General features: G+C 40.4%; 1 protein-coding gene across 1 annotated transcript in view; it reads right to left on the reverse strand.

The window, feature by feature from the left end:
• Positions 1–15,885, reverse strand: part of grid2 (glutamate receptor, ionotropic, delta 2) — a gene marked incomplete at both ends in the record, with an annotated part of 511,086 nt that overhangs the window by 424,362 nt on the left and 70,839 nt on the right. Inside the window, one exon of the mRNA XM_083913146.1 lies at positions 3,671–3,826. Coding sequence (XP_083769272.1) covers positions 3,671–3,826 — 156 coding nt within the window. The remainder of the gene's footprint in view (positions 1–3,670; positions 3,827–15,885) is intronic.

A 15,885-nucleotide genomic window follows, 5' to 3' on the forward strand; every position in this document is an offset into this window, starting at 1 on the left:
TGTGACGCCGGGCGGGGTGACGACCCAGGCTCACACATACAGTGACATTATACATTTATACAGATATGCATCCACCCTCCTCCCCCTCTCCCACGTCTCTGCAGCTTTGTACCCCCCAAGTGAGACAGACGGGTCCGTGACCAGCGCCGAATATGGCTGCAGGTCCGGGTGGGTGCTGTCTCCTGGGGTTACACCCCCCACCCTCACCCCCTCCCTGTTGCTAGTCTTGAGTTTTTCTGTTGTAAGAGTGATTATGTGCTTTTGTTGCTGAGGTGTTTTTTTTCCTGTTCCCACACTGCACTCCCTCTGGAGTGCAGTCTGGGGGTTGCCTTTTTTTCTCTCCTCCCTCTCCTCATGTTATGCTGTAACTTTCTCAATCCAATTCCTGCCTCCTGTCCTGTCTACCCCTCTGTCACATTGTATGTACATGTATGTTTGGACAGGTGGCGCTGCAATATCGCTGGTACTTGTGACTAGTGACAAATAAAGGGCTTCATCATCATCATCATCATCAGAATAATCCTGCTACAGATACCTTAAAATAAACAATACCAAAGGAAAGCAGAAAAAGAAACATAATGCAGGGTTAAGGAACATGCTGTTGGCTCTATCTGCTCGGTCAAGGAGCAAGCGCTCAAATGCTGCCTCCCTGCTGTGTTGTCACATCACTCTTAACTCACTGTCAGACGATGCTGGTGTCCTAAATAAGACAACTGAGAGGCAAGCTGCTGACTGACCAAAATAAAAAATGAAGAAACAAACATATTTATCCTTCATGCACACAGAGCCCAGATAATAGAACTACACAAGATGGAACTTCAAAGATTTACACCCTTGCTACCAAACAATATTGTAAAAGCCCTTATATCAAAGTAATAGCCTTAAGAGGGTAAAAAGAAAAAAGGAATGGTTGTTGACGATTTTTCACATTCATACCTTTCCCACCAAGGCTGACACGAATATTCACCTTTGGTCTTAATAGAAGTCTAACAAGCCTAACTCTAAGCCCCAAGCTTAGATAAACACACTCACATAACATCCACACAAGGTCCTCTGATCCCCTCTCTGAAAAGAGATACACTTACTATTTGACCATAATTGTTAGCTACAGCGTGTGTGTGTGTGTGTGTGTGTGTGTGTGTGTGTGTGTGTGTGTGTGTGTGTGTGTGTGTGTGTGTGTGTGTGTGTGTGTGTGTGTGTGTGTGTGTGTGTGTGTGTGTGTGTGTGTGTGTGTGTGTGTGTGTGTGCACGTCTGTTGATAATGGGGCCTTTGTATTTCATTATCAGTTGATTAAAACATTGAAGTTATACTAAGTTCTGGCATTTTTCATGTTGCCTCTTTGAATTCATTCGTTTTGGTTTATCAAAGGTCAATTAAACAAGTCTGCCAAGACAGTGCATGATTCACCTAAATTGCAAAAAAAGTTTTGTTTTTTTAATAGCAGACTGTTTAGTCACATTTCTAATATTAGATTTTTCTACCCTCTTAATTTGCCTGTTCTATCTTAATTATTATACTAAAATATTACAGACTGCCTGCTCACCCTGTGGCTTTGCAGTGCAGGTTTCAATTGTGCGTCTTGGAAATATATCAGATTTTTGATCACTTTAAATCATTCAAAGGCCAGTCACTTGATTGTTGGACCAGTAAGTTCATTCCTCCTTCCAATACTACTATCACTAGTGGGTTCCTTTTGAGCTTTTTGTTTGAATGTCTATGTTTTATAAAAAACATTTATTTTTAAACTGAAGACACGAGGTATAAGTCAACAATGACATTTCTAAAGAAAACCATTACCATTTCTCACAAAGCACTGACAAGCTAGAATGTTTTTTGAGGTTTTACCGACCTGACTGTCGCACACAACAACAAATGCCCTAATCAGCCACTCACACACTGTATTTGAATAAACTTGGTGTGACACATCCACAGTGTTGTCAGATGAGTCATTATCCATGCAGGCAAAGCCAATACCAATAGAGTGTTGTTCCTATTATTTTGCCATATTTTGCATTTTCCTGTAGTTGCTGTAAATAGTTACAGAGATAACGTGTTGTTGTGCTGTGTTAGCTGTGTTTGAACTTGTGGGCAAATGGGAGTATGAGCACCGTTTATGACTGATCAATTGAATTCTTATCATCTTTAGCCCCTTTCACACAGAGAATCTGCAACAGCGCCGCAATGAAGGCACACCGCAACGCTGGCGCACCGCAACACTGGCTTTGTCTATTCATACATAACCAAGCCACCCCAGTTGGGAATTCACACAGAACGCCGGCATTACGGAAGCAGAAGAGACATTGGCATCTTGCGTGTGAGAGCCGATCCATATTGTTTGTGTGTGTGTGTGTGCGTGCGTGTGTGTGTGTTTAAAAAAGACGAAGCGAAAGGAGAAGAGAAGAGATGGTGGGCTATTGTACCCAATGTTTCTGTTGGGGATGGGGGTGAGTAGTCAATTTCTTCTGCAATGTCTTTCTGGTAATGTGAATGAAAAAAACATTAAAAGTAGCACAAGGCTCTTGTAGTCTGTTGCACTGCAGATCTCATTCATTAAATATATGCACTGTCTAATGCTGCACTGAGTGTCTTTTGATGAATTAGTCAGATAAAAACAATGTTAAAAATTAATTTGCTGTACTAGAGCATAACTAAAAGGTTATTGACCTCTTAACATTTTGGACCACATGCTACTTTCTGTGTGTTCTTCCTGTTCTACTGTGTAGACTGACAACATAAACATAAAATAAAACAATATAGCAAGAACAACCCCCCCCCCACACACACACACACACACACACACACACACACAAACACACACACCTCCACTGTCTGTGTGATACAGGTCAACTCAGAGGACATGCAAGCCATACATTAAAACCTAGGAAACAATAAAGAAGAAAGCTGACTTGGTGCCAACTTTTGATGCTGTGTTTTTACATGAAGGAATTTCCTGTGCCTCACTGTTCTCAATTTATCCTAGGGGTCAACAAAAATAGAAACAGGTTGGCGAGAGAGCCTTATGCTACTGAGACTCATACTAACAGTTAAACTCCATGGGAAACACAGGTGCAGCGTATGAAGGCGGGGAACAGCAGGGTTTTTTTTACCAGCTACACTGACGTCGGTAGCGCCTGCCACAAGCTTCACTGTGTGCCATTGAGTTTTGATACAGTAGGTTTTGCAGGGTTATAAAACTGTACTATCTCACAGTTAGGGCTGAAACAATTACTCAAGTAACTCCAGTTACTCGATTACAAAAATTCCTTGATGCAAAGTCTCTGCCTCGATGATTTATTTTATTCCTATTTTGCACGTATTGTTCTGTATTATACACATTTTTCAATATCCATGGTAAATACTGTTTACCTGTTCAGGAACTGTTGGAATGGTTGACAAACCATTCTGCTTAAACAATCAAATGTGGAAACTGTTAAAGGATAAATGTTGAAGCAAGCCTTTTCATTTCTGTCTGACCCTGGCCCAGAACATTAAGGACTAAAAGGAATCATGCTCAGCAGCAAATCCATTTTTCTCTTTTAAAATATATACCTTCATGTCAACATAAAAAGAACTTGAGAAATTTGATTTTGAGGCTGATGCAACTGCTAGGCTCTGTTGCTTCCAGGCACAAATGTAAAACTTCAAAGCAACGTAGTATTATCATCCTACCTTCTTGCACAGCCTGGAAGGGGTTGTTCCCATCAACAAACTCCACAGAGATGGTGATCTTTTCTGTCTCCAAGATCTCATTGTTCAAATTGAGATCTGCCACTGCAAGGCGAAACACTTCGTCATCTTTCCGTGCTGACTCGTCAAAGATGGCACCTGTTGACAAGAAAGTAAGCATTGAGGAAAAGAGGAAGCTATTACTCAGTATTAGATGACTTTTGGAACAGAAAAAGCATATACACAGAAATATGGTAATACAGAGGCTAGAGCCTCATGAGTACACAGCACATTAAGGTGAGTTCTTTACAGTACCTAGGGTCTGAAGATTCAGTCTAAACCGTTAGCTCTGTCCCAGATGGTCTACAGTAGCTTCAAAGCAACCCAAATCTAATCATGCCTTACAGCAAGAAATCACCAAGAAATTGCAGCTCAAAAAGTGTAAAACACTCCGTATAACTTGGGCCATTTCCATGACTCAACATTTTTTTAATATGTATCAAATTACAACATATTCCGGCCAGTAACAAGATAAAAAAAGTAGACTTTAGACTCAGTTTCCAGTACTTGCATCCTGCAGAGGATGTTTTCACTGGCCTAGTTTAAGTAATACAGTATATTTACAAGTGCCTAATGACCATCTGAACACAAACACTTAAGTAAAATGTCAGTTTTAGTAAATGGTATATGGTCAATTGACATACCTGGACATAAGAACAACAGACCAGCTTCTAAGATGATAACATTCTACAGGGGCACAATTGAGAGCATTCTCACCGGCTGCATTACTGTGTGGGGTGGAAGCTGCACTGACTACAACAAAAAGTCACTCCAGCGCATAGCAAATGCAGCTGGAAAAATCATAGGGGAAACCCTCCCCTCCCTTCAGGACATCTACACAACCCGCCTCACACGTAAGGTACTCACAATTGTGAGTGATGCAAATCACCCCGCACACAACCTGTTCAACCTCTTGCCCTCTGGTAGGAAGTACAGGAGCCGCACAGCCAGACTCGCCAACAGCTTCAACCATCAGGCTGTGAGACTGCTGAACTCTCTCACTCCCTCAGCCTCAGCCCCAGCCCCAGCCATCAGAAACCTCAGACTGGCTGGAGTCTAGGGATCTGACCCCCCCCCCCCCCCCCCCCCCACACACACACACACACACACACACACCAAATGACTTGTTTTTGCACTACAGAAATTGCACTGACAACAAAGCAAAGTATTCATATTACCTCCTACCCTGTAACTGTGTCTTGTTATTTTCTTGTTATTTTATTCATAATATGTGTACCCTGCCATTCTGTGGAACAAGCCTTAAGCTCTCTGCACTTTATTGTATGTTTTTGCACTTACTGTTGTCATGTCCTGTCTGCCCTGGTGGTGTCATGTTCTGTCTTGTCTGGATGTATGTCTACGCATGGGATAGCGGGGAACGTAATTTCGATTCCTTTGTATGTATAACACATGTGAAGTATTGACAATAAAACTGACCTGACTTGACTTTAAGAGACAAAATCACTGTGATGTCACACAATAAGGAGATATGTGAAATTAGTAAACTTGTTGATTTCTTTCTTTTCAGCGGTGACTGTGACGTTTGACAATGTATAGTTAAACATGGTGGTCTGACCTATTTGACGTTTAGCTGGTGTCTTTGATAAACCAAATCTTGTGTTATGAACAGTGACATCTCACCGCCAGTGGACTGCAAGTGTAGGGCGGTGTCATTTTCTTTAGTCTGTGGCCAAACAGGTAAAAAAGGGAGAAATGGGGGTTGACACCACTGTTCATTCTAATGTCAAATACTGCCTAAGGGCACACTGATTTAGCCAAAATGTTTGTTGTATAAAGTGATGCAGAGGGGAAAAAAAGACTGGTTGGTGCCAGTATCTGTAGTGGCAGATAAAATTCCCACTAGTCAATACTAAATTAGTCATCAAAATAAATGTCATCTTGTAGTGTGGCTTAGGCTGAGAGGAGAAGAATCAGGAAACATGGGGCGTTGACTGGCTGGTAGCGATTTGGTCATCGCTTTGGTCTATTACACACAATCAAACAAGTGTTATATTTTTCTCTCTTTCTTCTCTTTTAGCCTCTCATTTCAACCAGTTTATCCCCTGAGCCCATTGGGCCACTAATTGTGGAAGCTAGTGCAGTGAAGCTCTGCTAACTGTATTTCACTGACAAAAAATAAGCCTCATAGGTAAGAAATTCCATTAATAACCAGGCAGGCTACATTGGCTGAGGGATGTTTTGTACCACTTTTAGAGGATTGTTGCTGTTATTTGGTCTTTTTCAGTTCAATGAATAGAATATCTTACTAATACAGCAAAGGATTTGGTCTGAATCCCCACAGAGGTCAACCTTACTGAAGAAAATATACTGCCTTGGTAGTGCAAAGTGCAGTATTTTAGACAAAATCACCCAGAGAAAAGTAGATATGATTCTAATGTGATAATGTGTCTGAGAAGCCCACTTGTATGCTTATTTAATGGGAAAAATGTGTAGCTTATGCCCCTTGTAAGTTTCTCTAATATAATTAAATGGTTCAAAACAATAACCTGTGGGAAGCATTACTCTTAGCTCTCCCCTATTTAAAATAAACTGTTGATCAAATTAAACTTCTGAAGGATGATTCATTTCACCACAGCCTTTACAAATTCCCCAAATTCAAAAGCAACTGCTGTTTGAAGGCAGATGGAAGCGGTATGCCAATGGCCTCTTCATCAAAAGGCCTCATTAAGTATATATTCTGCAATAATCTGATTCATCAGCATTTGGCAACTGTAAATACCCTCCCACTAATTGAACCGGGGTTGTTTCAAAAATCATGCAGTATAGATGAGGTGAGACAAACAGGCCTGGACAAAGTGATAAAGAGTGAAACACAAAGACTCATTAACTATTCCATTACATATAAATTATGAATGGGGTTCCAATCAGCTTGAAGATGACACTGCTGTGGAGGGATTTGTACACATTTTAAACTAGCTCTGCAACACAAGAGGACAATTTGTTGTGTATGTCTGGAGGACAAATGCATGGAGGAAGAAGAGGACTGTGTATATGGCTTATAATTAAAGCTCTGGAAAGGAAGTCAGACAAAAGTAGGAAACATTTATTCAGTAGTCTCTTTAGTGTCGCTTGCACTCCACAGTATCTGTTGCACTGAAATATATTAAAATTTAAAGGAGAAAAAATACCAACTGAAAAACACACTAGAATTACTCCTTTAATCTTGGCTTATACAATGGAGTTGCCATAGTCACCACACTCATGCTCCCAGACAAATGTTTAAAGCTGTAGACCACTTTCTTTTTATATGTTTCGGTTTGTTTTTTTCTCTCTTTGAAATATCCCCCCAACAATGTGTTGTTTGGGTCTTGCAGCCTCTGCAGTCACAAGAGGGTATTAAAATGGAGCAAGATTTGCCACATTAGAGTTATTAGTATCAGTCATTTTCCCTGATTCCTTCTCTTTCTTATATGATCTCTTAATCACTTTCTCTTTCTCCTTTGTCTTTCTGTTTTATAGATGTACTGTGCCTGTTGCATGTGTGAAGCGGTTCATCATCAACAATGTGTTTGTGATTAAAAACCACACTCTTTAATCTAGGTAAGGTGAGCAGGCACACACAAAGACAGAAACACAAAATAAATATCTACATGCCTATGCAACAGACTTTAATCTCACCAAATGTGTTTTAAACATTTTTTCATGCCCCAAGATATGGATAAAACATTTGTAGTTCATTATGGAAACTTTTAGTTGAAAGTGTGGCAGTTTTTAATGCTCATATATCCAATATACTGTATATTGGAAGTGGCCATATGAGCTGATATATCCAATGTGTGCTTAATAATTCTCATGGAATTATTTTGGAAACGATAATCCAGATATAGTGAATGTGTATGAGAAGGAAAAATAAAGAAGAGAGAAGAGAAGAAGGAGGGGTGGATGTCTACTGTTCTCTACCCTTATTTTAGAACATCATTGAATGCTGATTTACAAACACAAACAGCACAGACATGCACATACACACACAATACAGAATCCTGCCTCTTCCTCCTTTCCAGTAATTTGATTGTGAGCACAAAGGCGAACATCACCACATAAATCAACCAGAAATAAAAGCACTGAATCTTGCTTTGCACAGACGCCCCAAGGGCGGTCACACATACACGCACATGCAAAAACTCACTCTGACACACACACAGTTCATGTGGGCAGCAGCACTAAATCACCAACCTATTTCCAAACCATCCCGTCCATGAAAACAGCATCATCAACAACAGCGATCAATTTCAACGGATGCAGCATCCAGAAGCAGAGACCCCAAATTGTTTGGTCGAGAGATATTGATCAAATGTCTGCCAATGGTCAAGTGTTTGGTATTAATTTCCTACAACCATTTTCCAAAAGAGTTGGGATGCCGTGTTAAATGTAAATAGAAAAAGATTGTGATTTGCAAAACACTGAAAACCCCAAATAGCCATTGCTATTTGAAATGATATGCCCATTTAGAATTTAATGCCAGCAACATGTTTCAAAAGAGTTGGGACAAAAGACTGGAAAAATTGGGAAATGTTGAAATAAAAACATGATTGAGATGCTCTTTTTATACCAAAAGAGTCTTTCTGAAATAAAAATGGGGAGGGGTTCCTGTCCTGGCAAAAAATGCTACAATTTAATTCTCAACTCAGACATTGCTAATAATTGTGGGATTTCAGCATCTACAGTATATAGTATCATTAAAATATTCAGAGAATCTGAAGTTGGTTTAAACTGATAAAGGTGTTTGTCTTCTCATGCCAGATAACCTGCTGGATGGAATGAGGGATGCTTGAGACATAAGAAATATAAGGAGGGGAGTGTGCTGTCATGAGAATGTATTCTATAATCTTTCATTGAACTTTTTCAGTTTTGAATGTCTGTAAATTCTTCCCGGAATCACTGATATCCATGGAGCCATGCAAGTACCAAGGCTAAACTAATCTAGACTCCTTTTATCTCCTTTTATGGCCTGTTGTAAAAACAGATTTTACCATCAGCAGGGTAACACAACACTGCTTTTGAATGTGAAGACATCAAAATGTCATAAGCCTCAGTCCAGTTGGCCTGGAAGCAGAAACATTTCTAAAGAGGAATCATTCATACAACTCAAAATCAGATAATGGCATTCAGGCAGACCAAGGCACATTGTTGAACGTACAAAACACAGCTCAATCTCCTTATTAAGTGAACAAATTAGGATGGCACATCATCCAGAGTTATTATTTTCCCACACTCAATAAAGACCCAGTAATTAAGCCAGCTCCTTCTCAGGATAATCATTCAGCATGAGGAAATGATGGTTAAGAATGATTTTTATGCTAAAAGGGCAACACGTACAGCAGAGGTCATGAAAAATGATAGATGTTTCACAGTTGAAGCAAAATTAGTCTCTTGTCATTCAGTTCAACTGACAGTTTTGAGTCTCTCTCTATCTGAGACAACTCTAAGCAAGGCACGGAAGATTTCTGAAACACTTTGGGATTCATTCGTGTCTATCAAACAAACTCACACACATGTTGTTGAGGTTAGAGCTATTGACAGTAATGTGACAGGAACACTGATGGACTGACAAGGATAATGACTTTGGAGGAACACACACACAGGTGATGTATTGCTGATTTGTGACGAGGCTGGACCGAAGAGTTGCCGTCTCAATGTGATGATGAAAGCAAGGTGGCGGTGGCACTGAGTAATGATGGAGATGAACAGGGGAGGTTATCGCCTTGGGGTGACAGACACACACACGCACACACACACACACACACTCACACACTCACACACACACACACACACACACACACACACACACACGCACACACACATTTACAGCAGTGAGAGACCTGGCAGGTGGTGCGTTTTGACACTCAGGACGTCAGTGCAGAATTAATGTGTGTTTGTGTGTATGCCTGTGTGTGTGTGTGTGCGTGTAAGAGAGCGAGGACAAAGAATTAATGATCACAGGAAGGCAGAGCAAGCCACTGGCGTATGCTCAGGACAGATATGAAAACAGCGGCTCTAATATTTATCATAAAGGCTCTTGCAAGACTTCCCCTCCCCACGCACACAAACACACACACACACACACACACACACACACATACACACACACACACACACACACACACACACACACACACACACACACACACACGTTTATGTAATTCTGCCAGGTATGCGGAGTAGTAATCCGTTTTTTGGTCAGCAGGAGATTGTGAATTTGTTGTTGATACAACTGTAGATAATTCCAACATACTGAATCATCCCTGACAATCTTTGTCCATATAAATAGCCCCAGTATTGCACAAATGAATGCAAATACAATTGTATGTATCCTTGCAAGAATACCGTCAGTATACAGTATATTGTAGTTAATGCATTTGGTCTGTTAGAGCATGGGGGGGTTTAAAATCCTTGTGAACAGATATTTGCATAAAGGTTTCTGACTGTGGTTAAGCATACTTGAATTCTGTATAAATGTATGTGTGTGCATGCATGTGGAATATACCAGCAAACTGCACAGTCTATCAGTATGTGAATAAGACTAAATGATGGAGATTCATGTTTATCCTAATGGATAAATCTACAAGATAACCTGATTTGTGCATGAAAAATCCCTCTCTCCTACATTTTTCACCATCCCTCCCATCTCCTCCCTCACTTCTTTCATTATAGGCATGTTAATTAATTTGCTCCATCGTTAAGGAGGCCAGCAGCAATGAAAATGTGTAGTCATAGTTCAACGGCACTCCCATCTTTTGCCAAACTGTCACACAAAGCATTGCCAATGTCATCTCCTTCTCTGTCATGTCTCTGTCCCTGCCTTTACCTTTTCCCCTTGCCTAATGCATTCAGAATTCAGCCTTAATGTGTCTGTCTTTTTTAAAGACATATTGTACATAACCAGGGCTTTGCTTCCTCCTCCACAACTTATCATACTTTGAGTAGGTGGAGGATTTGTTTTATTTCTCCCTTCATTACCAAGCAAGCTGAACACAATTTGGAGATAACCAATTAATTCAAGGGCAAGTTTAGATTCAGTCTCTGAGTGCACATCCAGCAAAGTAAAAGGGCGGACAATTGTTGTTGTTTTCATTGTTTCTCTTCATGTCAGCTCTAGGACGGTTTTGGCCAGGCAAGCGTTTGTACACCACAGCTGGCTCCAGTCCAATCAGGCTGGGATCTTAAAACAGTAAAGATGATGGCTGTGAGCCAAGTGTTAGAGTATATCTCAGTCAGAGCCAAGGTATAAGTAAATGATAATTAGGATGATAGCAATGTACCTTCTAAATGCCTCATGTTGTATATTCAGTGTACCTGTGTATACCCTTGACAGCATAGGCACAATGATTGTATTCAGAATTCAGAATATTGATATAGTAGCAAACAAATATTTTCTATGTTAAGATATAAGGTGCATGGTCTAAAGTGCAAGGCGCTAGTGCGCCAGTTAGGCATTACCAACTCTTTTCAACCACTCCACCACTTTTGCTAGTTAGACGGCGCATATTCTGGGCACAAAGTAAGATGCAAGGGGCAAAGCAGAAAAGGGGTTGTATTAGGTCTCCTAATTAAACATGGGTGTATTTAAGCATAACATGAATGAAACTAATCAGACTGTCATCTCCCATTACCTTTAAATGCGTACCGGTTTCTGCTGAGGAAGCGGATCTGCTCATCTGTGACCACTGAGCTGCAAGGCAAGTTTATTTGTATAACACAATTCAACAACAAGGTAATTCAAAGTGCTTGAGTTCAGTCTTAATTTAAAAGTACTAAGAGTTGCAGCAGACCAGCAGCTTTTTGGGAGTTTGTTCCAGATATGTGGAGCATTAAAACTGAATGCTGCCTCTACATGTTTAGTTCTGACTCTGAGGACACAGAGCAGACCGGTCCCGGAGAGGTCTGGATGATTCGTAGCTGAGCAGAAGATCTGAAAAGTATTTTGGCCCTAAACCATTCAGTGCAACACAAGCACATTGAAATAAATTATTTGGCAGACAGGAAGCCAGTGTAAAGATCTGAGGACTGGAGTGATATGATCTACTTTTTTGGTCTTAGTGAGGACTTGAGCAGCAGCGTTTTGAATTAACTGCAGCCGTCTAATGGACTTTTTAGGGAGACCTGTAAAGACACTGTTACAGTAGTGGAGCCTGCTGAAGATAAATGCATGGACAAGTTTTTCTAAGTCCTGGTAGCACATAAGTCCTTTAATACTTGATATATTCTTTAGGTGATAGTAGGCTGACTTTGTAATTGTTTTAATGTGGCTGTTGAAGTTCAGGTCAGAGTCCATGACTACACCTAAGTTCCTGGCTTAGTTTGTGGTTTATATCATTACCGTTGGAAGTTGGGTGCTAACTTTTGATCGTTCTTCCTTGGCTCCAATTTCAGTTTGTTTAATTGGAGAAAATTCTGCTCCAGTAGATATATTAGTCACTAATCTTACTTTGAACAACGCAGCCTATAAATAGCAGGAGAAAACTGCGCCTTTGACCTCAAACCAGGTTCTTGCTGGTCAATAGCGCAATCGCTTTCTGTTGCCTTAAGATAGCAGCGCAAGGGCACGTGCTACCCACACAATGTGAGCGCAAAAGGCGAGAAAATGTCGGTGTCAGTGTGCTTTCGTTTCTTACCCTTCTTCTCACTTTTAACCTTTTTCCCCAATTTCTTTCAACACCTATTCTTCTGCCCATGTCCCCTTTCTTCATCACCACCTTTTCCCTTTTCGCTCCTCCAACCTCAACTCTCTCCCCTCCTCTCTTACATCCTTCATCTCCCTAAGGATCACTCTACTCTATCCCGCTTCTCTGCCCTCATCCTCTCCAATTCCCAACTTCCTTTTTCAATGTGATGTCCTATGAAATTTAATCCAAGTAAACTGGCTTAGAAGTCCTTGATATCTCTAACTGCTGTGTGTGTATACATAAGTGTGTGTAAGTTAAATAGACAGCGAAAGGGAGAGAAAGAGATATCTCAATAAGAATGATCAGGCATTTGCTTTAAGAACCACACATATTTTAATTTTAATAGCAATAAACACTATTCACTCACATATTGACATATTTTCCAAAGCATAGGTTTTTGTTGTTGTTATTGCTAGAACACTATGGAAATAACCTTGCAGTTAATTTGTCTGTTTTTTATACCAATGGAGTAAAATGTGGAGTCTAACTAATATTATACTTGGGTAACAGTGGGCTGTTAAAATGGATAAAACACCAGTAATGTATTTTCCTTTACCAATGACAGAGGTTCGTGTTTGTAAGGCAAAGTATAAAGCAAAGGTTAAAAAAAATAAGAGAGAGCAATAACAGAGAAGAAGTGAGAGAAATGAGACTGAAAAGAAATATAAAGGAAGATGAAGAGGGCCGAAAATAAAGAGGATTAAGAGAGTAAAAGGGGGGAAAAAGGGTTACTTTCTATTTTGTTGTGTGTAAACATGCCAAACCACATGGGAAATGAATCCTCGAATCTTGCTTTTAAAGCAAGAAGACAGTCTTTTGAATCACCGTGAGTCTTAAAGCTAACTCTCCTGATTAATGTTGAGCATTTGGGAGGATTTTGCCAGAAGTGCTGATAAAAGGCTCCATAGTTTTCTCCTCATAAATGTCATTATATTTCAGGGAGAAATGGATTTTGTAAGAGCCTCCCCGCCCTCCATCCCCCGAAACTGCATGTCTTCAGCATCTTCAGACTTTTATACTCATTCCGTGGTCCTCTACAACCCCTTGCTATCAAATCCTATCCTCCTCTCAATTTCCTGCATTTGTAACTCCAAAACTTTCTGAACTCTCCTCCTCTTTGTCTCCCTCTCTCTCAACCTTCCGCCTCTATCACACTGCTCTCCTTCATACCTTTCTCTAATTCCATCAACACAGTCCCTCTCGTCCTCTCTCCCCTTCTCATCTTTATCCTTCCATCACAGACTTGTCCTCTGCTTCCTCTACACATTCACAAACACTTTTAATCCATCCGCACCTGCTATCCTGTGGCACTCTTACCCTCTCATCCTGTATCTTTCAGTTCCTCCTTTCACTCCTACCCACCACCGTCTTATGTTGCTTCCTTCATCTCATCCCTTTCGTCTCCTTGCCCACTGGCACTTTTTCACACCAGTTGCTTCTTCCTCCTGTCCTCCTTGCCCTCTACACCCATCAGAGATTCTTGAGGGTGTGCTGTTCATCATAACTGAAGCAGTTCGGTAACTAAAGTGTCCTATTTACTGTCCTTGGTGGTGATGTTGCAGCAGCCATGCTCCTCTACTGGAACTTAAAAAGAGAAGCAAATGTTCTACAGGTATTACCGTGCAAACACAAAAACAACAACATAAGAAACACTAATACGAATGTGCATATATGCACACACATACACCAACACAGGCACAAAAGTCAAGTTATCTCCTTCATAAATTGTGTGTGTGTGTGTGTGTGTGTGTGTGTGTGTGTGTGTGTGCCTTATCTACTCCTTTCTCTTTCATTAACTCTACATAATTTGTTCTTTCTTTTTTAAATTCAATCCATCCTCCCACACACAGTAAAGCAGAGTTATCACTCTTGTTGACCTCAATTTCCCTCCACTACTTTCTCTCTTATCTTTCTCTCCATTTATCTCTCTTTCTACCTCTTACACACTTCCTCTCTCTTGCAAGCCCTCACTATCCCTCCATCATACTTGCTCAACCTGTATCATTCTAGCCCTCTTTCCCTCAAGACCTCTCCTTAGTACACTACCACCATCTGATACCTTCTGTTCCAAACCTTCACACACCTCACTCATATTTATTACTAATACATATATATGCATGCCCACACACATACACACACACACACACACACACACACACACACCATTTATTACCATCAGTAAGCACTGAGACAGTAAAAAAGTCATAAAGAGCATAATGAAGCTCCTCCATCTGCAAACCAATTAGCAATGGGAAACCCTAGGGGTCACACAAGCAAGCACAAATGCACTGTCATGTTCAGAAATTAAATCATGTACACACATATACTGTTCAGACTAGACCAAAAGAGGGAACAAAACATATACTGATTTCATGTGGGGTCAGATGGAAATAATGGGCTTCTAAACAAAGATTGAGTTTCATTAATAGACCTTCATTAAAGAGACAAGACGTCAGTCTCAATAGGTATTTGGATGGCAAAGATGTGATGTGTGTTGTGAGCTTGCAGAATCAGGATTTAATTAATAATTCATCATCAAATTCAGCTGTGAATAAAATCATAGAACAGAGAAATGAAGTGCAGATTACCTGCTTTCTGTGTTTTATTTGGGATCCCAGAGAAAAGTTCTGCAGTATGCAAGAAATCTTGAGTCTCCAATTAGGAGTCTAGTCTAGTCTCACATCTCCACAGCGCTGTGACATCCAATTCTGCGATAGGGGGAGTAACGTTCTAGCTTGTTTGCATTTTTTTAAACCAAACAAAGTCTTGGATGGCGCTACGATAGATAGAAGAGATAGCAGAAGGGGAGGATTGCTGAGAATGTCATACATCAGTATATCAGGCTTTATTCCAGAACAGTGCATTCGTTAAGTCAGACTATTTAGACACACACCCTGCAGTTTCAAAAAGAATTAGCAACCAATGTGACATGAGAAGTGAAGTAACAAAATTTTAAATATATGTTGGAATGAAGTACTTATATATTGTATAAAAAGCTGCGGTATCAGATTCTCTATTAGTAGAGAAAAAGTTGGACTGATGCATCCCATCTCAAATCTTGCCAGGCACTTACTGCCGGGACTTCAGCACGGTAAAAATATGCACATGTTTACATGGGGAAACAACACCCCCTTCCACAACATTGAAATGCTAAGTTACTACGCACCAGTGGGAATGCCTGTTTAGTGCAAACAAAGTTAATAGATAGAGAAGACCAAAGCTTAGGTAGGAGCAGCTAAACAGAAAATGCGTGCCAAGGATTGATTCTAATGGAATACATATAGAAGGGCTGATGAAAAAGTGCAATAATCAATCACAAAGATTTATTCAGAAAGTAAGACTGAATCCATATCAGAGTTGAGTCCATGGGGCCAGGTAATCAAGCAACAGGTTTCTTCAACCATGTCAAAAGCTGTGTGTATAGATCAAGGTTTAATCAGATGGAACGAGCAAGGTGCTCAGTTTAAAAATAAT

Source organism: Echiichthys vipera, assembly GCF_963691815.1.
Source record: "Echiichthys vipera genome assembly, chromosome: 4".
NCBI classification, from domain to species: Eukaryota; Metazoa; Chordata; class Actinopteri; order Perciformes; family Trachinidae; genus Echiichthys; species Echiichthys vipera.